Source organism: Mauremys mutica, chromosome 4 (genome assembly GCF_020497125.1).
Source record: "Mauremys mutica isolate MM-2020 ecotype Southern chromosome 4, ASM2049712v1, whole genome shotgun sequence".
Classification (NCBI taxonomy): Eukaryota; Metazoa; Chordata; order Testudines; family Geoemydidae; genus Mauremys; species Mauremys mutica.
The window spans coordinates 162119510-162144851 of NC_059075.1; the positions used below are offsets into that span (position 1 = coordinate 162119510).

Sequence of the window (25342 nt, forward strand, 5' to 3'; positions counted from 1 at the left end):
AGACAGATGGTGACGGTACAGACAGACACAGTCTAGACATGCATCCGACGAAGTGGTTATTCACCCACGAAAGCTCCTGCTCCAATATGTCTGTTAGTCTATAAGGTGCCACAGGACTCTTTGCTGCTTTTACAGATCCAGACTAACACAGCTACCCCTCTGATATTAAAGGACAGACAGCCTAGACAGGCAGAATTTAGACAGAGGGGCAGAAACACTCTTGACAGACAGATAAGGCAAACTAGACAGCCAGGCATATATAGTCTAGACAGACAGATGAAGTCGAGACAGACAGACATATTGTTTATTACTAGTATTCTCTGTATTATTGTAGGACCTACGACACCTGAACATGGGCCAGGAATCCTTTGTGCCAGGTGATGCAAAGACTACAACTGAGATCAGTGCCCCATTGTGCTGGCACTGCCCAGACCCACAGTGGGTGCCAGTCCCTGCCCCGAAGGGCTCACTTTCTAAACAGACCAAGGCACGTTTATTCTCTCCCTTTCACATCTACGGGAACTGAGACTCAGAGAGACCTGGGACTTGCTGAAGGTCACACAGGGAGTCTGTGGCCGAGCCAGGGAGAGAACCCAGGAGTCCTGCTCCCAAGCCCTGCTCTAACCCACCAGATCTCAATCCCCTCCCAAAGCCAGCGATAGAACCCAGGAGTCCTGCTCCCAACCCCTGCTCTAACCCACCAGATCTCAATCCCTGCCAAAAGCCAGCGATAGAACCCAGGAATCCTGACAACCGGTCCCCTCCCCCAGTCACTAACCCACTAGATCCCACTCCCCTCCCAGCTAGATTCTCGCTAGAGAGGATCCAGGGAGACTATGCCAGGTTGGGTAAGACGCTCAAGGAAATTGAGGCTCAGGTGATCTTCAGTGGGATCCTACCTGTCCCTAGGGAAGGGCGCCAAAGGGGTGACAGGATCGTGACGATTAATAGTTGGCTGAGGGAGTGGTGTTACAAGGAGGGCTTTGGGATGTATGGGCACTGGGAGGCTTTTAGGGACAGAGAACTGTTCTCACGGGATGGGCTCCACCTAAGTAGGGAAGGAAGTAGACTTCTAGGAGGGAGGCTGGCTCATCTGATTAAAAGAGCTTTAAACTAGACATTGGGGGGAGACGGTTGGGAGAGGTCCTGATGCTCTCCACGCCAAATTTATACATTGGGAGTGAGAACAACAAGATAACAAAAGATATAGCCAGAGGGGGACGGTCAGGTGTAAGGAAGAGAGGGGGGACAGATCATAGATCGACAGGTCATACTGGTAGTACTGTGTCCCTGCCGAGTTGGGTGAAAAGGGCGAGAGGAGCCAAGCAGCAAAAATTAGGATGCTTGTTCACAAATGCGAGAAGCTTAGGTAACAAAATGGAGGAACTGGAGCTCCTGGTTCGAGAATTGAAACCGGATATCGTAGGAATAACCGAAACATGGTGGAACGGTAGCCATGACTGGAGTACAGGTATGGAAGGGTATGTGCTGTTTAGGAAAGACCGATGCAAAGGTAAAGGTGGGGGAGTAGCATTGTATGTCAATAATGAGGTGAAATGTAACGAAATAACTAGTAATGCAATGGATAATACGGAGTCTGTTTGGGCAATGGTCACATTGGGGAAGAAAACTACTAGAGCCTCCCCCGGGATAGTGATTGGGGTGTGCTATAGACCGCCGGGATCTAGCCTGGAGATGGATAGAGAGCTCTTTAATGTTTTTAAGGAGGTAAATACTAATAGGAACTGTTTGATCATGGGGGACTTTAACTTCCCGGATATAGATTGGGAAACAAATGCTAGTAATAATAATAGGGCTCAGCTTTTCCTATCAGCTTTTCCTATTCATCAGTGATAGCTGATGAATTCCTTCATCAAGTAGTTGCTGAACCGACGAGGGGGGATGCCATTTTAGATCTGGTTTTGGTGAGTAACGAGGACCTTGTTGAGGAAATAGTTGTAGGGGACAATCTTGGCTCGAGTGATCATGAGCTAATTCGTTTCAAAATAAATGGGAGGATAATCAATATTGCATCTGAGACTAAGGTATACGATTTCAAAAGGGCTAACTTTACTAAATTAAGGCGACTAGTTAGGGAAGTGGACTGGACTAACATATTTAGGGATCTAAAGGCAGATGACGCCTGGGGTTACTTCAGGCGTAAGTTGCAGGAGTTGTCAGAGGCATGTATCCCGAGAAAGGGAAAACGGTTCGTAGGTAGCAGTTTTAGACCGAGCTGGATGAGCAAGCGTCTTAGAGGGGTGATTAAGAAAAAACAGAAAGCGTACAAGGAGTGGAAAATGGGAGGGATTAGCAAAGAAACCTACCTTATTGAGGTCAGAGGGTGTAGGGAAGCAGTGAGAAAGGCAAAGAGCCGGGTGGAGATGGACCTAGCAAAGGGGATTAATACCAATAGCAAAAGGTTTTTTAGCCATATAAATAGGAAGAAAACCAAGAAAGAAGAAGTGGGACCGCTTAAAACTTTAAACGGAGTGGAGATTAGGGATAATCTTGGAATGGCACAATATCTGAACGAATATTTTGCCTCGGTCTTTAATGAGGCTAATGAAGGGCTAAGGAATAGTGGTAGAGGGACTGATGGGAATGAAGATATGGAGGTAGACATTACGGTATCTGAGATAGAAGCCAAACTTGAACAGCTAAACGGAAGTAAATCGGGAGGCCCGGATAATCTTCATCCTAGAATATTAAGGGAATTGGCGAGTGAAATTGCAAGCCCGTTAGCGATGATTTTTAATAAATCTCTAAACTCGGGGATTGTACCGTTTGACTGGAGATTAGCTAATGTAGTTCCTATATTCAAGAAGGGGGAAAAAAGTGACCCGGGTAACTACAGGCCTGTTAGTTTAACATCTGTAGTATGCAAAATCGTGGAAAACTTTTTAAAGGAGAGAGTGGTTACGGAGCATGAGCCGATGGCAACTGGGACAAATTACAGCATGGATTTACAAAAGGTAGATCGTGCCAAACCAACCTGATCTCCTTCTTTGAGAAAGTAACAGATTTTTTAGACAAGGGAAATGCGGTGGATCTAATATATCTTGATTTCAGTAAGGCGTTTGATACAGTACCGCATGAGGAATTACTGGTTAAATTGGAAAAGATGGGGATCGAAATGAAAATCCAAAGGTGGATAAGGAGCTGGTTAAAGGGGAGACTGCAGAGGGTCGTATTGAAGGGGGAACTGTCGGGTTGGAGGGGGGTTACCAGTGGAGTTCCTCAAGGTTCGGTTTTGGGTCCGATTTTATTCAATCTATTTATCGCTGACCTGGGAACCAAGAGTAGGAGTGGGCTGATAAAGTTTGCGGATGACACCAAGTTGGGAGGTATTGCAAATTCGGAAAAGGATAGGGATACCCTCCAGGGAGATTTGGATGACCTTGTAAACTGGAGTATTAGTAACAGGATGAAATTCAATAATGAGAAGTGTAAGGTTATGCATTTAGGGATGACTAACAAGAACTTTAGTTATAAGCTGGGGACGCACCAGTTGGAAGTAACGGAGGAGGAGAAGGACCTAGGAGTCCTGGTTGATCGTAGGATGACTATGAGTAGGCAATGTGATGTGGCCGTTAAAAAAGCTAATGCGGTCTTGGGATGCATTAGGCGAGGTATTTCTAGTAGGGATAAGGAGGTGCTAGTCCCGTTATATAAGGCGTTGGTGAGACCTCATTTGGAGTATTGTGTGCAGTTTTGGTCTCCCATGTTTAAGAAGGATGAATTCAAACTGGAACGGGTACAAAGAAGGGCCACTAGAATGATCCAAGGAATGGAAAGCCTGTCATATGAAAGGAGACTTGAGGAGCTCGGTTTGTTTTCCTTAACCAAAAGAAGGATAAGAGGAGATATGATTGCACTCTTTAAATATATCAGAGGGATAAACACCAGGGAAGGAGAGGAATTATTTCAGCTCAGTGCTAATGTGGACACGAGGACAAACGGATATAAATTGTCAGTCAGGAAATTTAGGCTTGAAATTAGACGAAGGTTTCTAACCATCAGAGGAGTGCAATTCTGGAACAGCCTACCGAAGGAAACAGTGGGGGCGAAGGACCTCCATGACTTTAAGATTAAGCTAGATAAGTTTATGGAGGAGATGGTATGATAGGATAATGGGCTTAGTCAATAGGTCAATTAAGTGCCACACTGGTAATTAGTACAATGGGTCAATGATAGGATATTGTTAGCCTTTTTCCAGAGGGTATGGCTGCAGAGTCTTGCCCGCATGCTCGGGGTTCAGCTGACCGCCATATTTGGGGTCGGGAAGGAATTTTCCTCCAGGGTAGATTGGCAGTGGCCCTGGAGGTTTTTCGCCTTCCTCCGAAGCATGGGGCAGGGGTCGCTTGCTTAAGGAGTGGGTGGATCGGCTTATGTGGTCTGCATCTTGCAGGAGGTCAGACTAGATGATCATAATGGTCCCTTCTGATCTCGAATTCTATGATTCTATGATTCTATGATAATCATGGGTTGTAATTCTGGTGGCTTGTCTTTTCCATGGCAGGGCTGATTGTTAATTTAGCAGCTTAGAAAGCAGTGGCCCCATCCCCGGGGCAGCACTGGCCAGCAGGAGGGTGCCGAGAAGCAGGGGGGTGGGCGCTGGAGTGTAGCCGGCATTAGGCTGAGGGCTAATGGTGACATTAACCACCCCAGATTCCACACTGGGGAGCTGCTGCTGGATCCAGTCGGAGTAGGCCGAGACCCGGGTATAGACCCCAGGACGGTAGGGGAGGGCACAGCCGTCTCCCCAGCTCACAATGCCGATCAGGAACCAGGAGTCAGCCTGCGAGCAAACGAGGGGTCCCCCAGAATCCCCCTAGAGAGAGAAGGATAATTAGTGATATTGGTGCCCCTCAGTCCTGACCTGCCGCCCCGAGGGACTACATACCCGTCCCCCACCAGCTCTGCCAATGTCCCTCAACCTCGACCCGCAGCCCCCTCTAGTCGCAGCCCTGGGCTCCTGGATCTCCTGGGATGTCCCTGAATCCATTCACCTGGCAGGAGTCCTTCCCTCCTTCGGGGTAGCCAGCACACACCATGTCGTCTTGGATGGGGCGCGACCCTGGGGACCCTGTGATGGGTTTGCTATAGAGGTCATTGCACGTCTCGACATCTATGAGTGAGACCTGAACCTCCTGCAGAGTGCGGGGAGCAGGGAGACTTTCTGTGGAGAAAAAAGACACCTCATCAGGGCCCATCTCAGCCATCTCCACCCGGGGCAGGATCATCCCTGACTGTCTGTTCCCCTGCAGGGATGGAGATGCCCCATTTGGGCCCACCTAGGTAGGTCAGGTGAGAATAGGAGTTTTTAAGCACACGAGGAGTCCTGGCTCCCAGCCAACCCGCTCTAACCCAGCACACCCCACTTCCCTCCCCAAGCTGGGGATAGAACCCAGGAGTCCTGGCTCCCAACCCCCCCCCCCTGCTCTAATCACTAGACACCACTCCCCAACCAGCACCTCATCCTGTCTCCCATTGGAAGACAGCCGTTGGGCTTTGCTTTGCCTGCTTGGGCTGTGGCCACTAGATGGCGACATGACTCATGCAGCAGATACAGCCCTGTCTCAAGGGTTCTCCCATGTCTCCTTTGGGGGACCCCCACCCCAGTAGCAGACACAGCCCTGGCTCAAGGGTTCTCCCATGTCACCTTTGGGGGACCCCCACCCCAGCAGCAGACACAGCCCTGGCTCAAGGGTTTCTCCCATGTCACCTTTGGGGGACCCCCCACCCCACGCAGGTCTTACCATCCGTCTGGACGTTCCCCCAGCCGGTGACCCAGCACGGGGTGCCATTCGCGATGGAGTCACTGGGGTCCGGAAGGCAGACGGGGAGGATGTAGGCGGTGTAGTGAAGGGGTGTGCGTAAGTGCACCAGGGCTATGTCTGAGGCAAAGCTGATGGAGTTGTAGTCGCTGTGGATTATGATCTGTGACACAGCAGAAGTGAAGGCGTTTGCATTCTGGCTATTCAGCTGGAATTCCCCAAGGGAAACAGAGTAAGCAGTGAGGGTCGAACTCCTAGGAGAGGGGGAGACATTGGGCAGGAGTTTGTTATGATACTGGTTACGACAGAGCAGAAATGCAGACACCTCTGGGGTGGAGCATCTGGGGAACAGCTGCACATAACACCACATAGACTAGCTTGCCTGGGGCTGAGATGCTGCCACCGCTGGGGTGGGGCAGCTGGGGAACAGCCTTTGGCGAAGTGGGACTTTCCTGTAATATTTTCATTAAGCCGCTATGTGCCTCAGTTTCCCTATTGGGTGCAACACTGTTAAGTCTCTCAGTGGGGCAGCACAGGGAACCGGGCAGAGGGGTTATGTTGCATTGCTCTCTGGCGTGGACTGAAGAGGTCCTTACAGGGCCGCCTGAGGCCGACCACATATCACTGGGGAAGACGAGAAGAGAATGAAAACCGCCGTGGCCAGAACACTGAGACCCAGCAGCCAAAGGCCTGGAGGAAGTTGGATTCCTTCCACGTATCCACGGGGAAGCTGAGCAGAAGGTAGCCGAGAAGAAGGGACTGAAAGCTGACAGCCGGGGGATAAGGTTTGGGAGGGGCACAACGGATATGTCTACACTGCACTAAAAACCCCGGCCTAGCTGCCCCAGGCCACCTGTGGCCGTGCCACGGGTCTCTCATTGCCAGGTAAACGTACCCCGAGAGACAGCGGCTGAAATGGAGCCCAGAGCAGGCTGGGGAGTGCTGGCTTGGCCAGATGGGCTCTATCTCCACCGTGGTTTCTCTGGGCCAACCTAGGGATTTCCCGGAGCCGTGGTCCAGTTGATTAATTAACCGGACCCTGGTCTGACAACGCTGCCTGACGTCACTGCAAATCCTGGCTGAGGGGCACTGGCCCCTGCAGAGCAGACAAGCCTCCACCAGGGCTCTGCCTCCCTTGGACTCACTGGGCACAGCTCATGAATTGAAGCAGGAGGCCTGGAGCCCAGAGGCTCAGTCATGGAGTGGGTGGGGCCACGGGGCCGAGCCCGAGGGCAGCGTGGGACCCCCCGGGGGTCTGGCACACTGAAGGGTTTCTCCAGGGGATTGTTTAAAAGCTGGGCTATAGCTGCACGGTGATGCCTCCCCCCCGCCTGCTCTGAGATGCAGCCACCTCTGGGGTGGAACAGCTAACGGAACAGGCTGGGGGCACTCACAGACTGAAGCAATGAGCCGCAGACACCACCCATTCCCCGGTGATGAGGGACCCTCCGCAGATGTGGCTTCCGTTGTATCGGATGCTGGCCTGCCAGGGCCAAGCCCCGTTCTGGGCATCCTGCCCTCCTACAATGCGGCCGGAGGCCACCGACTGCCCGCAGGCTGGGGAGAAAAGTGGGGAGGGGTGTGAATAGAACCCAGGAGTCCTGGCTCCCAGGCCCCACCCTCCTCCCAGAGCTAATGATAGAACCCAGGAGTCCTGGCTCCCAGCCCCCCCTGCTCTAACCCACTAGCCCCCCCCTCTCGTCCCCTCCCAGAGCTGGGGATAGAACCCAGGAGTCCTTACTCACAATCCCCCCACACCAAGCTCTAGCCATTAGACCCCACTTCCCTCCCCTCCAAAAGCTGGGGACAGAAAGTGTCCAGATTCCTTACTTGACTGGAACTCCTCAGCACCTAGAAGAGAAGAAGAGGGATGCGTGAGGTGTGAAAAACACACACCGCCCAGATCCCTCCAGCAGGGGGCAGCGCTGCACCCACATGTGCACACACACACACACACACGATTTCCACAAGCAGATCCCAGAAATTTCTCTTCTCACAACCCTACCTGGCCTCCTTTCCCCCATGGCCTGCCCGCATGCCTCCCCTGGGTCCCTGACCCCTTCCCATGGGGTGGGAGTGGTTCTCTGGCATGGGGTGTGATGTGTGACCCCCCAGGAAGTGAGGTATGTAGGGGGACATAGTCTGATACAGGCTTTTCCCCTCTGGCTGAGAGCCTCCACAGACAGCCCAGACCCTAGATCCAGGGTCTCTGCCCCATAACTTCCCCTGTGGATGATGGGGGAAGGGCCCATTCTCTCAGCCAGGTTGTGCATCCCCCACTCAATCTGGATAAGCTACTCCCTGCCCCACACATCCACCCCAGCCCCACTTATCCATCCCCTCTCTGCCCCCTAAGCCCTACATCTCTCTCCCCTTCCTTTGCCACCCACAACCTACCCTTCCCACAGGCCCTCACTCTGTCCCCCCCCCGCAAACCATCTCCCCTTTCCCAAACCCCTCCTGCCCAGTGTAAGTGCTGAGAACCCCACCCCTGGCCTTTTCCTCTTGAAACCTACAGAGGGCAGAGTCCTCCGGCAGGGAGTGCCACAAGTTTTTGGCAGAGGGAGTAATTCCTCATGGACAGTTCCAGTCCAGTTGTGCTTGAAGGTGTGAGGGACAGAAACCCACTCCCCTTCCAGAGCTGGGATAGAACCCAGGAGTCCTGGCTGCAAGCCCCCTCTGCTCTAACCCACCAGACCCCACTCCCCTTCCAGAGCTGGGATAGAACCCAGGAGTCCTGGCTCCAAGCCCCCTCTGCTCTAACCCACCAGACCCCACTCCCCTTCCAGAGCTGGGATAGAACCCAGGAGTCCTGGCTCCGAGCCCCCCCTGCTCTAACCCACCAGACCCCACTCCCCTTCCACAGCTGGGATAGAACCCAGGAGTCCTGGCTCCAAGCTCCCTCTGCTCTAACCCACCAGACCCCACTCCCCTCCCAGAGCTGGGATAGAACCCAGGAGTCCTGGCTCCCAGCACCACCTTCTCTAACCCACTAGCCCCCACTCTCCGTCCCCACAGTCCCTGTTCTGTCCCTTTCCGATCCTCATCCCAGCAGATTCCCAAGGTCAGGACCTCAGCAGACCCTGCACTCACCCTCCAGCAGTGGCAGCAGCAGCAGGAGCAGCAGCAGGGCGGCCAGCGGGCAGCTGAGAACACCCATGATACCGGCTCCCGCGACTCCAGCCGGCTCCCCCGAGGGCTGGGACCAAAACCCAGACCGGGAAGGGAAAGTCACTGGCTGCAATTTACAGGCTACACGTCACATTCACAATCAGAGCTATAAAACCACAAGGCAGATAAGCTCATGAGAGGTGCCGATGGCAGCTCCCCCCGCCCAGAGCTGGGATAGAACCCAGGCGTCCTGACTCCCAGCCCCACTCCCGCTCTGTAACCTAGTAGACCCCACTCTCCTTGCAAGTGAACCCAGGAATGCAACCCGCTAGTCTCTACTCCCCTCCCATAGGACCCAGGTGTCCTGGGCTCCCAGCCCCCCACTTACTCTGCCGCATGGGTCGTAGGAAAAGGATGGTTACGGGTTCACAGAGGGCTCTCATGTGTAACCGTTCTGCCAGCTGGCGCCAGCAGCAACCGGGGCCGGGTTCAGTATCTAGTGGTTCCTTTTCAACAATACGACACTGAACCGGTTCGAGCCCCCACCCAGTGACCTGGGACATTTACACTCCACCCCTGGGTGCCTCTGAGAGGCAACACTTCCTCACTCACGAGCACCCAGTCTGGGTGTAGAAAAGAAACTTTGAATGAAAGGAGAGAAGTCACCCGACATTAATAAGGGACAATGCCACAAGCAGGATTCATAATCATAAAGGTGTGAGCAGGACGCCCACCCCAGAGTGCATGGGGCTGTGCCTTCCGCTTCATGTTCTTCGACCAAAAGTTCCTTCACTGTTCCCCGCTTTGCTCCCTCCCGACACCCCACTCACCGGGGTTGTCCCCGGTCAGAGAGGACCCAGGGTTCAGGGGTGCATCTGTGGGAGTTCACCTCCCACCCGGGGAAGAAGGTACCGAGCTGGCTCTGCCATCTGAGTCCTTGCTCTGGCTGGCTGCCCTGCCAGCCGCTGTTCCTCTCCTTCGGCCACCCCGCCAGCCACTCGCCCCCCCAGCTGACTGTCAGTCACCTTCCGCGGCCACCTGCCTCTCGGCGGTGACCTGGTGCAGGTCGGTCGCTTAGGGATCGCAGCTCTTTGCAGGCTGGGCAGACACGCTGCCCCACCGCCCGGGATTCCGGCTCTCATTTGAGCACTTTAAAATAACAAAATGAGCTTTGAACGGTAAGGAGGAACAGGTTAAGCTAGCCTGAGAACGCTGAGGGAGAGACTGCACCTCCCAGCAGGGACACCTGTCCCCACCCCTTTGACTTTCACAGGGCTCTGGCATTCGAGCCCCTGGCCGAATGAGGTCCTTTCAGCGGAGGGTGGCCCCCTCATCTGGGACGGGTTAAGGACAGTTCTGCTCCCCTGTATTCATACAATAAAGGCAACAACCTTGATAACCTGTCGCTACCCCTGCATTCAGTGCTAAAGTGATTTCTATCCCAACAGCGGCCAAAGCTGATCCCTTCAGCAGCCCAGCTCCTGCCTGCTGGATGCCTTGGCAGAGGAGGTGTAGCCATGTAAACACAATTTGCTCCTGAAGTCTCTCCTCCCGCTCCCAGCTGTCAGGGGAGAGCCCATTCAGACCCTGCTTGTACAGGGCATAGCAGCTCCCAGCTCTGCTTCCGCAGGGGGCTAGGTGATCGGCGAGCTGCTCCAGTGACCCCAATGCCCGGTGTCAGCTGTCTGCCTGGCCGGGGAATGTCACCCCGCCAGTCCCTCCATCGCCTGCCTCTTCTCACCCTTCTAGGGAAACCCCTTCTTGGGCCTCCACCCCTGAGCCCTGTTTGCACTCTCCCTGTATCCAGCCTGCCCCCTGTCCCAGCTGCACTGGCCCCTCACGTCTTCCCTGGGTCCCGTGCGTCTGACACCTCCCCCTTGCGTTTCCACAACTTGATGCTGCTGGCAGGTGAAGAATGGGGGGATGTCTCCTGAAATGGCCAGGAAGCCTCTCCATGGGGACTCGCCTGGTTCTGCTGTGTGTGTGTGTGTGTGTGTGTGGCTAAACTCCAGAGTGTCTGTGGGTGTACCTCAGGGGCGTGTGGGTCCTTTGGGTTATCTTTGTTGCGTAAATCACCAAGGATAGAACCGCCCAAGGAAATTCACAGTATTCTCGGGGTTATTTATTTTGTATCATTGTGGGTAATGAGAGATGGACCCGTCCTAGACAGACAAACACAAGATAGACAGATGGTGACGGTACAGACAGACACAGTCTAGACATGCATCCGACGAAGTGGTTATTCACCCACGAAAGCTCCTGCTCCAATATGTCTGTTAGTCTATAAGGTGCCACAGGATTCTTTGCTGCTTTTACAGATCCAGACTAACACGGCTACCCCTCTGATATTAAGGGACAGACAGCCTAGACAGGCAGAATTTAGACAGAGGGGCAGAAACAATTTTGACAGACAGACAAAGCAAACTAGACAGCCAGGCATATACAGTCTAGACAGACAGATGCAGTCGAGACAGACAGACATATCGTTTATTACTAGTATTCTCTGTGTTACTGTAGGACCTACGACACCTGAACATGGGCCAGGAATCCTTTGTGCCAGGTGATGCAAAGACTACAACTGAGATCAGTGCCCCATTGTGCTGGCACTGCCCAGACCCACAGTGGGTGCCAATCCCTGCCCCGAAGGGCTCACTTTCTAAACAGACCAAGGCACGTTTATTCTCCCCTTCTCACATCTACGGGAACTGAGACTCAGAGAGACCTGGGACTTGCTGAAGGTCACACAGGGAGTCTGTGGCAGAGCCAGGGAGAGAACCCAGGAGTCCTGCTCCCAAGCCCTGCTCTAACCCACCAGATCTCAATCCCCTCCCAAAGCCAGCGATAGAACCCAGGAGTCCTGACACCCTGTCCCCTCCCCCAGTCACTAACCCACTAGATCCCACTCCCCTCTCAGCCCTATAATCATAGGTTGTAATTCTGGTGGCTTGTCCTTTCCATGGCAGGGCTGATTGTTAACTTAGCAGCTTAGAAAGCGGTGGCCCCATCCCCGGGGCAGCACTGGCCAGCAGGAGGGTGCTGAGAAGCAGGGGGGTGGGCGCTGGAGTGTAGCCAGCATTAGGCTGAGGGTTAATGGTGACATTAACCACCCCAAATTCCACACTGGGGAGCTGCTGCTGGATCCAGTCAGAGTAGGCCGAGACCCGGGTATAGACCCCAGGACGGTAGGGGAGGCCACACTCAATTCCCCAGCTCACGATGCCAATCAGAAACCAGGAGCCAGCCTGCGAGCAAACGAGGGGTCCCCCAGAATCCCCCTAGAGAGAGAAGGATAATTAGTGATATTGGTGCCCCTCAGTCCTGACCTGCGGCCCCGAGGGACTACATACCCGTCCCCAACCAGCTCTGCCAATGTCCCTCAACCCCGACCCACAGCCCCCTCCAGTCGCAGCCCTGGGCTCCTGGATCTCCTGGGATGTCCCTGAATCCATTCACCTGGCAGGAGTCCTTCCCTCCTTCGGGGTAGCCAGCACACACCATGCCGTCTTGGATGGGGCGCGACCCCGGGGACCCTGTGATGGGTTTGCTATAGAGGTCATTGCACGTCTCGACACCTATGAGTGAGACCTGAACCTCCTGCAGAGTGCGGGGAGCAGGGAGACTTTCTGTGGAGAAAAAATACACCTCATCAGGGCCCATCTCAGCCACGTTCACCCGGGGCAGGATCATCCCTGACTGTCTGTGCCCCTGCAGAGATGGAGATGCCCCGTCTGGCCCCACCTAGGTAGGTCAGGTGAGAATAGAAGTTTTTAAGCACACGAGGAGTCCTGGCTCCCAGCCAACACACTCTAACCCAGCACACCCCACTTCCCTCCCCAAGCTGGGGATAGAACCCAGGAGTCCTGGCTCCCAGCCAACACACTCTCACCCAGCACACCCCACTTCCCTCCCCAAGCTGGGGAGAGAACCCAGGAGTCCTGGCTCCTAACCCCCCCTGCTCTAACCACTAGACCCCACTCCCCAACCAGCACCTCATCCTGTCTCCCATTGGAAGATCTCGTCTCTTCAGCAGCCGTTGGGCTTTGCTTTGCCTGCTTGGGCTGTGGCCGCTAGATGGTGACATGACTCATGCAGCAGATACAGCCCTGTCTCAAGGGTTCTCCCATGTCTCCTTTGGGGGACCCCCACCCCAGCAGCAGACACAGCCCTGACTCAAGGGTTCTCCCATGTCACCTTTGGGGACCCCCCACCCCAGCAGCAGACACAGCCCTGGCTCAAGGGTTCTCCCATGTCACCTTTGGGGGACCCCCCCACCCCAGCAGCAGACACAGCCCTGGCTCAAGGGTTCTCCCATGTCACCTTTGGGGGACCCCCCACCCCACGCAGGCCCTCCAGGCGTCTTACCATCCGTCTGGACCTTCCCCCAGCCGGTGACCCAGCACGGGGTGCCATTCGCGATGGAATCACTGGGGTCCGGAAGGCAGACGGGGAGGATGTAGGCGGTGTACTGAAGGGGTGTGCGTAGGTGCACCAGGGCTATGTCTGAGGCATGGCTGGTGGGGTTGTAGTCGCTGTGGATTATGATCTGTGACACAGCAGAAGTGAAGGCGTTTGCATTCTGGCTATTCAGCTGGAATCTCCCAAGGGAAACAGAGTAAGCAGTGAGGAGCAGACTCCTAGGAGAGGGGGAGACATTGGGCAGGAGTTTGTTATTATACTGGCTACCACAGAACAGAAATGGAACAGCTGCACATAATGTCACATAGGATGGCTTGCCTGGGGCTGAGATGCAGCCACCGCTGGGGTGCAGCAGCTGGGGAACAGCCTGTGGTGAAGTGGGAATTTTCTGTAATATTTTTATGTGCCTCAGTTTCCTCATTGGGTATAAAAGGGTTACATCTCTCAATGGGGCAGCACAGGAGAAACAAGAGGGAGAGGGGAGACCTTGCTGTCTGGCACGGACTGACCGGGTCATTGCAGGCCCAGCTGAGGCCAACCCTACGTCAATGGGGAATCGGAGAAGAGGATGAAAACCGCAATAGCCAGGACATAGAGACCTAGCAACCAACGAGCCCGAGGAAGGTGGATTCCTTCTGCATCTCTGCAGGGATCTGAGCAGAAGCTAGCTGAGAAGAAAGGACTGAGAGCTGACAGCCAGGAGATAAGGGGTTGGCCAAGGTTTGGGAGAGGCGGGGTGATGCCAGAGTCCTGAACAGGGGGCGTGGCCTCAACCGGAAGAGGTGGGGCCTTTAAATACCCGGGCCCTTTAAATCAAGTTTTAAAAGCCGTGGGGCTCCAGCTGCGGCTGGGAGCCCCGGGGCCTTTAAATAACCTGGGAGCCCAGGGGCTCAGGGGCCATTTGAAGGGCCTAGGGCTCTGACTGCCATTACCACAGTGGAGCTCTGGGCCATTTAAATCTCTGATGGAGCCCTGCTGCCGCTACCCCGTGGCTCCAGCAACCGGGCTCAGGTGGCCATTTACCTGGTTCTTTAAAGCGCCTCCCGAGTCCCACTGCCAGAGCCCTGGGGCAGCGGTGGCAGGGCTCTGCAGTGATTTAACGGGCTGGGGCTCCGGCTGCTGAAGCTAAATCGCCAGCCTGGTGAAGCCGGTCTGGTCCAGCACGGCACACTGGCTCTTGCCGGTACACCGGACCGGACTGGACCGGCTTACTTTCACCTCTGGGAGAGGCACAACGGATATGTCTACAGTGCACTAAAACCCCCGCGGTGCCGGGTCTTGAAGCCCGGGCTAGCTGCCCCAGACCACCTGCGGCCGTGCCACGGGTCTCTCATTGCCGGGTAAACGTACCCCGAGAGACAGCGGCTGATATGGAGCCCAGAGCAGGCTGGAGAGCACTGGCTTGGCTAGATGGGCTCTATCTCCACCGTGGTTTCTCTGGGCCAACCTATGGATTTCCCGGAGCCGTGGTCCAGTTGATTAATTAACCGGACCCTGGTCTGACAACGCTGCTTGACGTCACTGCAAACCCTGGCTGAGGTGCACTGGCCCCTGCAGAGCAGACAGGCCTCCACCAGGGCTTGGTCTCCCTTGGACTCGCTGGGCACAGCTCATGAATTGAAGCAGGAGGCCTGGAGCCCAGAGGCTCAGTCATGGAGTGGGTGGGGCCATGGGGCCGAGTGGGACCCCCCGGGGGTCTGGCACACTGAAGGGTTCCTCCAGGGGATTGTTTAAAAGCTGGGCTATAGCTGAACAGTGAGACCACACAGAGATGCCTCCCCCCCTGCCCGCTCTGAGATGCAGCCACCTCTGGGGTGGGGCAGCTAAGGAAAAGCCTGGGGCACTCACCGATTGAAGCAATGAGCTGCAGACACCACCCATTCCCCAGTGATGAGGGACCCTCCGCAGACGTGGACTCCGCTGTATCGGATGCTGGCCTGCCAGGGCCAAGCCCCGTTCTGGGCATCCTGCCCTCCTACAATGCGGCCGGAGGCCACCGACTGCCCGCAGGCTGGGGAGAAAAGTGGGGAGGGGTGTGAATAGAATCCAGGAGTCCTGGCTCCCAGCCCCCCCTGCTCTAACCCACCAGACCCCACTCCCCTCCCAGAGCTGGGGACAGAAAGTGTCCAGATTCCTTACTTGACTGGAACTCTGTAGCACCTAGAAGAGAAAGAGAGGGATGAGTGAGGTGTGAAAACTGCACACGACCCAGACCCCTCCAGCAGGGGGCAGTGCTGCACCCAAGTACACACACACACACACACAATTTTCACAGGCAGATCCCAGAAATTCCTCTTCTCACTGTAAGCAGAGTCAGGCTGAGCTCTACCCTGAGATCTGGTGGTGAATTGTGGCGAGTTGTGGAAAGGAACTTGAGGGGTTGGTCTTGTTTGCATAGACACACCCACCCTGCCTAGCATGAGCCCAAATGGTCCCTTTGGCTTCTGTGGGGTCCCCAGTTTCTCTGTTATTGGGGCAGGAAGAATAAAGTGTTGTTACCCTGATTATGTGAATCAAGGCCAGTGGAACTGTTTCATGACAGAGGGACTCGCCATCAACTAAGTAGCACTCGCTAGACAAGGGACATGGGTTCCAAAACCCAGTGAATTGAGATATGCTGGGGGTAGGTATTTGTATCTGGTGGCATGGGCCCCCTTTGAGACCCTGAAACATCAGCTGCACGTTCTTTTCTCTACTGTTGAATAGCAGAGTTAATTATGTTCCTGTTAAGGGTCTAGTTATAGGCTGCTGAGCTGAATTCACGTTGGGCCAATGGTGCACCAGCACCGGGGCTTCCCTACTACAAGCAGAAATCACTCAGATCTGAGCGCTCTGTTAACTAGTGGGGGAGCGTGAAGATCTATTGGTAAGCAGCTGGCGGGGCAGAGCAGTTGGTGGGACGGTTGGAGCGGCCCACTGGACGGCGAGTGAAGCGAAGTGGTACAGAGCGAAGCAGTTCGTGGGATGGCGGGAGTGGCTCATGGGACAGCTGGTAGAGTGGAGCGGCTTGTGGTGAAGGCTGCAGCAGAACCCGACGGAGAGGCGGGGCAGTCGGCCTTGGACCCAGTCGCGGGCAGGATGTAGAACTCTGCAGATAAACTTTTGAACTCTGGGGCTGCACTGACCAGGGACAGAGACTTTTGGGGTGTTGGGCTTTTGGGACTTTGGGGTGATCTTTTGGGTGGTTGGACTTAAGACCCTGAGGGGGAAAGGACACTGCCAGACTAGCTTGGGGGTGGGTTTTTGCTCATGGTTTGTGTTATGAATCCTGTTTGTGGTGTTTCCCCAACATAATGCCGCATTGTTTCCCTCCTTTATTAAAAGGATTTTGCTACACTCAGACTCTGTGCTTGCGAGAGGGGAAGTATTGCCTCTTAGAGGTGCCCGGGCGGGGGGTGGTATGTAATTGTCCCAGGCCACTGGGTGGGGGCTCCAGCCGGTTTTACATTGTGTTATTGAAACGGAACCCCTGGATACTGAACCCGGCCCTTGTTGCTGCTAACTCAGAGGGGCAGAAGGGTTACATCACAACTCCACCAGGTCCCCTGACAGCCATGGCCTGCCCCCATGTCTCCCATGAGTCCTCGACCTCCTCCCATGGGGGTGGGAGTGGGTCTCTGGCCTTGGGTTTCACCACCCCAGGAAGTGGGGCAAGTAGGGGGACATAGTCTGATACAGGTTTTCCCCCTCGGACTGAGATTCTCCACAGACAGCCCAGACCCTAAATCCAGGTTCTCTGCCCCATAACTTCCCCCCAATGGGTGATAGGGGAAGGGCCCATTCTCTCAGTCATGGTTGTGCATCCCCTGCTCAACCTTGATGAGCTATTCCCTGCCCCATGCCCCACACATCCACCCCAGCCCCACTTATCCATCCCCTCTCTGCCCCCTAAGTCCTACATCTCTCTCCCCTTCCTTTGCCACCCACAACCTACCCTTCCCACAGGCCCTCACCCTGCCACCCCCCCAACCATCTCCCCTTTCCCAAACCCCTCCTGCCCAGTGTAAGTGCTGAGAACCCCACCCCTGGCCTTTTCCTCTTTAAACCCACAGAGGGCAGAGTCCTCCAGCAGGGAGTGCCACAAGTTATTGCAGAGGAAGTAATTCCTTATGGGCTTGAAGGTGTAAGGGACAGAAACCCATTTCTTTTTCAGAGCTGTGGAGAGAACCCAGGAGTCCTGGCTCCCAGTCCCCCCACCCCCATCCCTGTTCTATTCCTTTCCAATCCTCATCCTTCATACCTGCACACCCCCACAGCCAGAAGGCGTCAAATGCCAGGGCCCCCGCAGACTCCGCACTCACCCTCCAGCAGGGGCAGCATGAGAACCAGAATCAGAGCAGGCAGCGGGCAGCGGAGAACACCCATGATACCGGCTCCCCCAACTCCTCTGAGGGCTGGGACCAAAGCCCAGACCGGGAGGGCAAAGTCACTGGCTGCAATTTACAGGCTGCGCGTCACATTAATAAACAGAGCTATAAAACCACGAGGCAGGTAAGTTCTGAGAGGTGCAGATGGCAGCCCCTCCCCCAGCTGGGATAGAACCCAGGAGTCCTGAATTCCAGCACCCCCCCCCTCCTGTCCTATAGGATTAACGATATTGAACAGGTGAGCACAGATTCACAGTAGATGGCTTTCTGGCTGTGGGGGAAGAACCAGCCGACGCGAGGAGACCAGATAGAAGTAGCAAAGTGTCATTGAATAGATCCACCCGGAGACCACACGTCGGGAAGGCCCGGGCGGGGATAGCAGGGGGCTGCGGGCCAGGACTGAGCAGAGTTCGTGGCTAACATACGCGTTCAACTCCATCTGGGTTTAAATATTAAACCTTGTATCTGCTTTGAACAGGAAACCGTTTCAGGCTTAATGGCGTGAGACTGAAACCAGGAAATAACCCAACGAATGACCTCTCGGGGGGGGGTCTGGGGGGTTAGAACAGAGGGGGAGCCAGGACTCCTGGGTTCTCTGCCCAGCTCTGTGAGGGGAATGAAGTCTAGTGGGCCAGAGGAGGGGAAGCTGGGAGCCAGGACACCTGGGTTTTCTCCCCAGCTCTCGGAAGGGGCGTTCCCTTTGTCACCTTTCACCACCTGCTCTTTATTTTCATACCTCTGTTTGCGAAACTGCCGTGGTATCTGTATTTTCTCCCCCCTCAGATTCCCTTTCACATTCAGGTATCTGGAGCCAGACGCCTCTGGAGCCAGGTGCCTCTGGAGGAATGTGGAGCGTGAGAGGTCTGAGCTGTCTCCTGGCCATTCGGCTGCTGCCACTGCTGGAAGGTGAGTGGTTGGCTGGACACCTGGGAAACAGCCCTTGGAATTGAGACCTCATGGGGGGGGGGCACAGCGGTTGGGGAGGGAAGACAGGATAGAGGTTATGTGCCAGGCAACCAGGAGCCAGGACGCCTGGGTTCTATTCATTGTGCTCCCCATCTTTCTCCTCAGCTTGTGAGCAGCCAATGGGATCTCCCCGCATTGTGGGGGGTCATGATGCTAAGAATGGGTCCTGGCCCTGGCAGGTCAGCATCCGTCAAGGCAGCAACCATATCTGCGGAGGGTCCCTCATTGCTGAGAGCTGGGTGGTATCAGCAGCTCATTGCTTTAACGGGTGAGTAACTCAGGCGGGAGCCATCTCCCTGCGGCTGTTCCCCAACTGCCACGTCCCAGAGGCAGCTGCTTCTCAACCTCAGGCTAGCCATCCCCGTCAATTGTCATTATGCAGCTGGTACCCAGCTGCTCCACCCCAGAGTTGGCTGCATCTGATTGCTGGGTGAACCACCTTTATATTCCTCTTGTATCTTGCAGGGACAAATCTGCCTATCATGTGAACCTAGGGGAATATCAGCTCCTGAACCCCTCTGAAAGTCTGGTATCTTTTCCCATCAAGGAGATTTACCGCCACCCCAGCTACACGGATATCGGGTCCAGCGGTGACATCGCGCTGGTGGAGCTGGAAACCCCTGTGAGCTTCAACAGTGTTATCTGCCCCATCTCCCTTCCGGCCTCCTCTGTGGAGTTCCCCGCGGGCATGGAGTGCTGGGTGACCGGCTGGGGTGACACTCAGTACGGAGGTGAGGGGGTGAATGGGGGCCTGTGGGGAAATGGTAGGACTATGGGGGTTAATGGGGGGAGGAGGTTCTAGGGGTCCCCTGGATGGTGACTGGAAAACAGCTTTGGGGCATAATTCTACCATAATCTTAACCGCGAACCCTTAACCCTACCCCAACACTAAACCTACCCCTCCCCTTTCCCCTTGCCAATAACCCTTATCCTTAAAATTCAGATTAACAGTTATGATCACCCTACACTTAAAGATAACACCAGACTCAAACTCCCACCCCACCCTAACTTTTATGGTCCCTGATCTAATCTTTAAATTTAATCCTAACCCTTAACCCTTAATTCTAAACCTAACACAACCTTATCTCCAACATAATCCTTAAACCTAACTAGTAAACCATAGCTATTAACCAGAAAACTTAACTCTTGACCTTAACCCTAAATCAAAATCTATCACTATACCCCCTGCTATACCCTTAACCCTAACCATAACCCTACTATTGACTTCAATGCTAACACCAAATCAAACTCTAACATTTTACCATAGATACACTCTTAACCCTAACCCATAACCCTAGCCCTACTGTTAACAGCAATGCTAGCCCTAAATCAAAATCTAGCATTGTACCCCTGCTATAACATCAATCATAACCATAAACCTAACCTTGCTGTTAACGGCATTGCTAACCGTAAGTCAAAATCCAATGCTATACCCGTTATAACCCTAACCCTAACCTTATTTTTAACTGCAACACTAACTGTAAATCAAAATCTAGCATTATACCCCTGCCATACTCTTAATCCTAACCCTACTTTAACTGCAATGCTAATCTAAATAAAAATCTAGCTCTCTACCCCGATATACCCTTAACCCTAACCATATCCCTGACCCCAGCCCCAACCCTAAAAGTTAACCCTAAATTTAATGTGAATGCTCACCCTACTGCTAAAGCTAAAACTATACACTAACCCAGCAGGGGAGGGATAGCTCAGTGGTTTGCACATTGGGCTGCTAAACTCAGAGTTGTGAGTTCAATCCTTGAGGAGGCCACTTAGGAATCTGGGGCAAAAATTGGTCCTGCTAGTGAAGGCAGGGGCTGGACTCAATGACCTTTCAAGGTCCCTTCTAGTTCTAGGAGATTTGGTACATCTCCAATTATTATTACCTTTAACCCCTACTCCTAACCCTTTAGCCTTCATCTTATCTCTAGCCCTTAAATTTAACCCTCATCCTAACCACTAATCTTAACTTTCGACACTGAATCTAACCCTTAAACTCACCCTACTGCTGAATTCTCACCCTAACATAACCTTAACCTCGAACAAATGTTAGGATAATCCTAACACTTACCCTACCAATAACCCTCTTTATTAAACTTCAGGTTAACAGGTTTCAGTGTGGTAGCCGTGTTAGTCTGTATCAGCAAAAACAACAAGGAGTCCTTGTGGCACCTTAGAGACTAACAAATTTATTTGGGCATAAGCTTTTGTGGGCTAAAACCCACTTCATCAGCTGCATGGAGTGAAAAATACAGTAGAGAGGTATAAATACACAGCATATGAAAAGATGGGAGATGCCTTAGCAAGTGGGGGCTCAGTGCTAATGAGCCAATTCAATTAAGGGGGAAGTGGGCTATTTTCAACAGCTGATAAGAAGGGAGGAAAAAACATCACTTTTGTAGTGCTAACGAGTTCAGTGTAATCAAGGTGGCCCATTTCAAACAGCTGACAAGAACTCACAGGTGCCACAAGGACTCCTTGTTGTTTTTTCAGGTTAACAGTTACGCTCACCCTACACCTAAAGATAACGCTATGCCCTAACCCTAACCCCAGTAACTTTATAGTCCCTGATCATATTTAGGCTTGGCAGAATTGGATTTTTTTTTATAATTTAGATGAATGATATCATTTGACATTTACTGATCAAAACCGAATCCTTCCAAACCTACCTAAATCGAATCTTTACATTTAACCCTAACCCTTAATTCTAACCCTAATACAACCTTAACACTAACACTTTAACCCTTCTCTATTAACCATGAAAGTTAACTCACCTTAACCCAGGGGTCGGCAACCTTTCAGAAGTGCTGTGCCGAGTCTTCATTTATTCACTCAGATTTAAGGTTTCATGTGCCAGTCATACATTAACCATTTTAGAAGGTCTCTTTCTATAAGTCTATAATATATAACTAAGCTATTGTTGTATGTAAAACAAATAAGGTTTTTAGAATGTTTAAGAAGCTTCATTTAAAATTAAATTAAAATGCAGAGTCCCCTGACCGGTGGCCAGGACCCAGGCAGTGTGAGTGCCACTGAAAATCAGCTCTTGTGCTGCCTTTGGCACACGTGCCATAGGTTGCCTACCCCTGCCTTAACCCTACCACAAACACTAAATCTTGCTGTACCCCCACCAATAATCCTCATCCTTGACCTTCAAGTTAACAGTTATGCTCACCCTACATCCGAAGATAACCTCTACTCTACCCCCAACCCTAACCTTAACCCTAACCTTAAAGTCCCTCATCTTGCACTGGGTGGGAGATAGTTTTAATTTTGTACATCTTCCTGTGGCCAGATAACCTGTTAGTGTGTCTGTTCTGTGCATGGATCCATAGCAGGTGAGCCAACTGCTAGCTGATTTCCACCATCATTCCTCTTTGGGCTTTGGACTCTCCTTTCACCCGTCCAGTTCCCACCCCTGCTTTACCCCTGTCATGCATTCAGTGTGACCCTGTGGTATCGTGGCAGATCCTGCTGTGGTGCTGCTCGCATGATCGCTGTATGCATGGATTTGGAGCCATCTAGTGTGCTGCTGGCGTACACCTTCTGTATTTCTCCCTCTTGGATATTACCGCCATTGATTCTGCCTTTGGAGAAAGCCTGATTTTGCATTGCAGACTTTGCTCTGCATGCATACCCTGGAGCTGTAGCAGTCTAGTGCAGGGGTTTTCAATTTTTTTTCTGGTGACCCAGTTCAATAAAATTGTTGATGTCTGTGACCCATAGGAGCTGGGGATGAGGGGTTGGGGGTGTGGGAGTGGCTGAGGGCTGGGGCAGAGGGTTGGAGTGCAGGGGTGAGGGCAGTGGGATGGGGCCGGGAATGAGGGGTTCAGGGTGTGGGAGGAGGTTCTGGGCTGGGCTAGGGGGTTGGGGTGCAGGTTTACCTTGGGCAGCTCCCAGTCAGCGGCGCAGGGGGGTGCAGAGGGAGGCTTCCTGCCTGTCCTGGCACCGCGGACCGCGCTGCTCCCCAGAAGCGGCCAGCAGCAGGTCCAGCTCCTAGGCGGAAGCACACAAGCAGCTCTCACCCGCAGGGACCTTCCCCCCACATCTCCTATTGGCCAGAGTGCGGAGCCGGTGCTCAGGGTGGAGCAGCACACGGAGCCCCGTGGCCCCCCCGCCTTGGAGCCGGACCTGCTGCTGGCCACTTCCGGGGCGCAGCGCGGTGTCAGAAAAGTTAGGGACTAGCCTGCCTTAGGCTGGCAGCACGGCCCACAGAACTTTTAACGGCCCGGTCGGCGGTGCTGACCAGAGCCGCCGTGACCCACGGCCTTCCATTCCGCGACCCAGTACTGGGTCACGACCCGCAGTTTGAAAACCACTGATCTGGCGAGTTGCTAGTGCCGTCTCCACTGCCATCCTTCTTTGTCTTTGCACCCTCCAATTTCCACGCCTAGTTTACGGTCCCTGATTTTGCACTGGGTGAGAGTCTGTGGGAGCTTTGCGCATCCTGCTGCGGCCTGGGATTTTGCTGGTGCCAGGGCTCCGTGCACGGATCTCTAGTGATGGCAGCATCCGGAGGTTTCATACCCAAAGAGGGAAGTGAGAGCAACTGAGCCAGTGGCTTTGATGCTTTAGTAATAACAAATCGGGGGCTCGTACCGAGTTCTGTCCATCCCGTAGCTCTCCAAGCGCTTTACAAAGGAGGTTGGGATCGTTATCCCCATTTTACAGCTGTGGAAACTGAGGCAGGGAGAGACCTTTCCCATTCCATGATGGCTCCGTGGGAAGGTGGGGAGTTGGGCTGACCCACAGCTTGTGTCCCACGGGAACCTGTGGACGTGCGAGGGTCAAGGGCTCCCCCTGCTGGTCAGCACGGAGCAGTGCTGGTGCTGGAGTCCCCATCAGTGCCTGGGGATGGGCTGTCCAGCAATGCTCCGTGGATTGATCGCTGCAGCTGTGGAACGGCTTGTCTCCATGGGGGTGACTCCGCCCTGTTCGTCTGTCTGTCCTCAGGGAGCCTGACAGCCCCCAAAACCCTGCAGGAGGTGCAGGTGCCCCTGATAGACAGAGACGCCTGCAACACCCTCTTCAGCACCGGCTCATACCCCGACGACCCTCCGGGGACCGATCCCATCAAGCAGGATATGATCTGCGCAGGGTACCCGCAAGGGGAGAAAGATGCGTGTCAGGTGAGACCCTGTATCCTATTCCCTGACCCCCTCCACCCGTACACCCGGCAATCCCAGATCAGAGCCAGTGCCCCCCAGAAGGGAACAGGCCCCGTGTCCCATTCCCTGTTCACCCTGAACCAGCCGGTTCCCCACCCTGGGGCTGGATCAGAGCTGGCGCCCCCTAGGGGGGAAAGGCCCCATGTCCCATTCCCCACCCTCCTGAGCCAGCCAGTCCCTGGCACTGGGGCTGGATCAGGGCTGGTGCCCCCAGGGGACATACCAGGAATTGACTCCATGGTTCTGCTGTCTGCAGGGTGACTCTGGGGGACCCTTGGTCTGCGAATGGGACAGCGCGTGGCTCTTGGCCGGGGTGGTGAGCTGGGGCGTGGCGTGCGCGCGCCCCAACCGCCCGGGGGTCTACATCCTGCTGCCCCCCTACGCCGACTGGATCCAGAGCTACGTCCCCACCGTACCCTTCACCGTGCGTAGCATGTCCGTCATGCAGCTCAACAGTGCCGGTGCTAGCCCGTTGGGGGCCCTAAGGAATATTTTGGGGGCCTCCCCCATCCACACTACACTAAACCAGGCAAAGCGGATAGGGGGCCCCCTCGGGCTGCTCGGGGCCATAAGTCATTGCCTAGTCTGCTTGTGCCTAGTGCCGGCTCTGCCTGCCATGCTTCTCCTAGCTGCAGCTGTCCCCATGATCCTGTGAGATGCACCCCCCTATGCCCCAGCGCATACCTCCAGGCCCCCACCAAAGCCCCCTCCAGACGGGGGTTCAGTTCATCACTGCCTCGGATGGGTGCACAGCCCGGATCCCAACTTGGCCAGCGCAAACGCTGCTAATGGTAACAAGGGTGCAAAGGTGATTTCCTCCAGCAGGGGGAGCAGGGACGCATGCACGCACACACGCATGCACGCACACACGCATGCACGCACACACGCATGCATGCACGCACACGCACACACGCAAGCACACAAGCAGTCAAGCCCTAGCCTCCCTCTCCCACTTGCTTCAATGCCAGATTGTGTCCTTATATCCTTCCATTCTCCCCTCCACCTCTTTATCCCTCTCTTGGGCTCTATGCCAGGCACCTCACAGGCTCCTTCGAGGCCTCTTTACCCTCCTCTTCTGGGTGCCAAAATATCTCTCTACTTTCAGGAAGGGGCTGTTATTTCCTTTTCCTCCGCTCTCTTTAATTATCTTTCCCCGGCAGCTCCACTTCTCTGACCTGTTTTTCCCTTTCCACCTTCTCTGCCTCAGTTTCCCCACCACACACCTGGACACCCTCCAAGACACTGGCACTACATTGGCTTGCGGGGGGACCCCATCCTCATAGCCTCATTACCATGTGTGCTGCTGCATCAGCTGCTGCCCCATTGACCCATCAAACCTCTGGTGCAATAGGCTTGTGCCTAGGAGAATTAGGGGTGGGGGCGGCATGAACAGACCTGGGCAAGCCCATGGAGACAGGGGGACAAGATGACTTAGCCCTGCAGTGCCCCCGTCTGGCTGTGCTGAGAATTGCAGACAGTGATCAACCCAGTCCCCAAGATAATTTAAATCCCCCTCCATCCCTTAGGGCTCTGG

General features: G+C 54.2%; 3 protein-coding genes across 4 annotated transcripts; 1 reads left to right on the plus strand and 2 right to left on the minus strand.

Annotated features, from left to right (window-relative positions):
• Positions 1–4490: 4490 nt before the first annotated feature.
• LOC123370523 (serine protease 33-like) lies at positions 4491–9337 on the minus strand. The gene is made up of 7 exons (XM_045017179.1): positions 9280–9337; positions 8874–9018; positions 7611–7631; positions 7175–7337; positions 5763–6034; positions 5013–5182; positions 4491–4834 (listed from the first exon to the last, which is right to left on the minus strand). Exons 2-7 carry the CDS (start codon positions 8938–8940, stop codon positions 4532–4534), a joined length of 996 nt encoding a protein of 331 aa, XP_044873114.1. The 5' UTR covers positions 8941–9018; positions 9280–9337; the 3' UTR covers positions 4491–4531.
• Positions 9338–10998: 1661 nt separating this feature from the next.
• On the minus strand, positions 10999–17707 carry LOC123370519 (serine protease 33-like). Of its 2 annotated transcripts, XM_045017176.1 has the most exons (6): positions 17609–17707; positions 15447–15467; positions 15156–15318; positions 13254–13525; positions 12345–12514; positions 10999–12166 (listed from the first exon to the last, which is right to left on the minus strand). In XM_045017176.1, the coding sequence occupies exons 1-6, from the start codon at positions 17670–17672 to the stop codon at positions 11864–11866; spliced, it is 993 nt and encodes a 330-aa protein (XP_044873111.1). In that variant the 5' UTR covers positions 17673–17707; the 3' UTR covers positions 10999–11863. The 2 variants fall into 2 exon arrangements, with proteins under 2 accessions (XP_044873111.1, XP_044873110.1); XM_045017175.1 differs by lacking the exon at positions 17609–17707 and having other exon boundaries at positions 13254–13434; positions 15447–16646.
• Positions 17708–17732: 25 nt separating this feature from the next.
• LOC123370520 (serine protease 27-like) lies at positions 17733–24790 on the plus strand. Its single transcript, XM_045017177.1, has 6 exons — positions 17733–17798; positions 18476–18580; positions 18746–18908; positions 19106–19371; positions 23594–23769; positions 24065–24790. Exons 2-6 carry the CDS (start codon positions 18520–18522, stop codon positions 24461–24463), a joined length of 1065 nt encoding a protein of 354 aa, XP_044873112.1. The 5' UTR covers positions 17733–17798; positions 18476–18519; the 3' UTR covers positions 24464–24790.
• The last annotated feature ends 552 nt before the right edge of the window (positions 24791–25342 follow it).

Bases quoted from the DNA above. Each gene is read 5' to 3' on its own strand.
- LOC123370523 (XM_045017179.1), bottom strand. From the start codon at position 8,940: ATGGGTGTTCTCAGCTGCCCGCTGGCCGCCCTGCTGCTGCTCCTGCTG. The intron at 6,035-7,174 runs GTGAGTGCCCCC...CCCCTCTCCTAG, and splicing joins GCGGCTCATTGCTTCAGTCT to GAGTTCGACCCTCACTGCTT. The intron at 5,183-5,762 runs GTAAGACCTGCG...TTTTCTCCACAG, and splicing joins GGGGAACGTCCAGACGGATG to AAAGTCTCCCTGCTCCCCGC.
- LOC123370519 (XM_045017175.1), bottom strand. From the start codon at position 15,727: ATGCTAGGCAGGGTGGGTGTGTCTATGCAAACAAGACCAACCCCTCAA. The intron at 15,319-15,446 runs GTAAGGAATCTG...TTTTCTCCCCAG, and splicing joins TGCTACAGAGTTCCAGTCAA to CCTGCGGGCAGTCGGTGGCC. The intron at 13,435-15,155 runs GTGAGTGCCCCA...GCTGTGTCACAG, and splicing joins GCAGCTCATTGCTTCAATCG to ATCATAATCCACAGCGACTA.
- LOC123370520 (XM_045017177.1), top strand. From the start codon at position 18,520: ATGTGGAGCGTGAGAGGTCTGAGCTGTCTCCTGGCCATTCGGCTGCTG. The intron at 18,909-19,105 runs GTGAGTAACTCA...TGTATCTTGCAG, and splicing joins GCAGCTCATTGCTTTAACGG to GGACAAATCTGCCTATCATG. The intron at 23,770-24,064 runs GTGAGACCCTGT...TGCTGTCTGCAG, and splicing joins GGGAGAAAGATGCGTGTCAG to GGTGACTCTGGGGGACCCTT.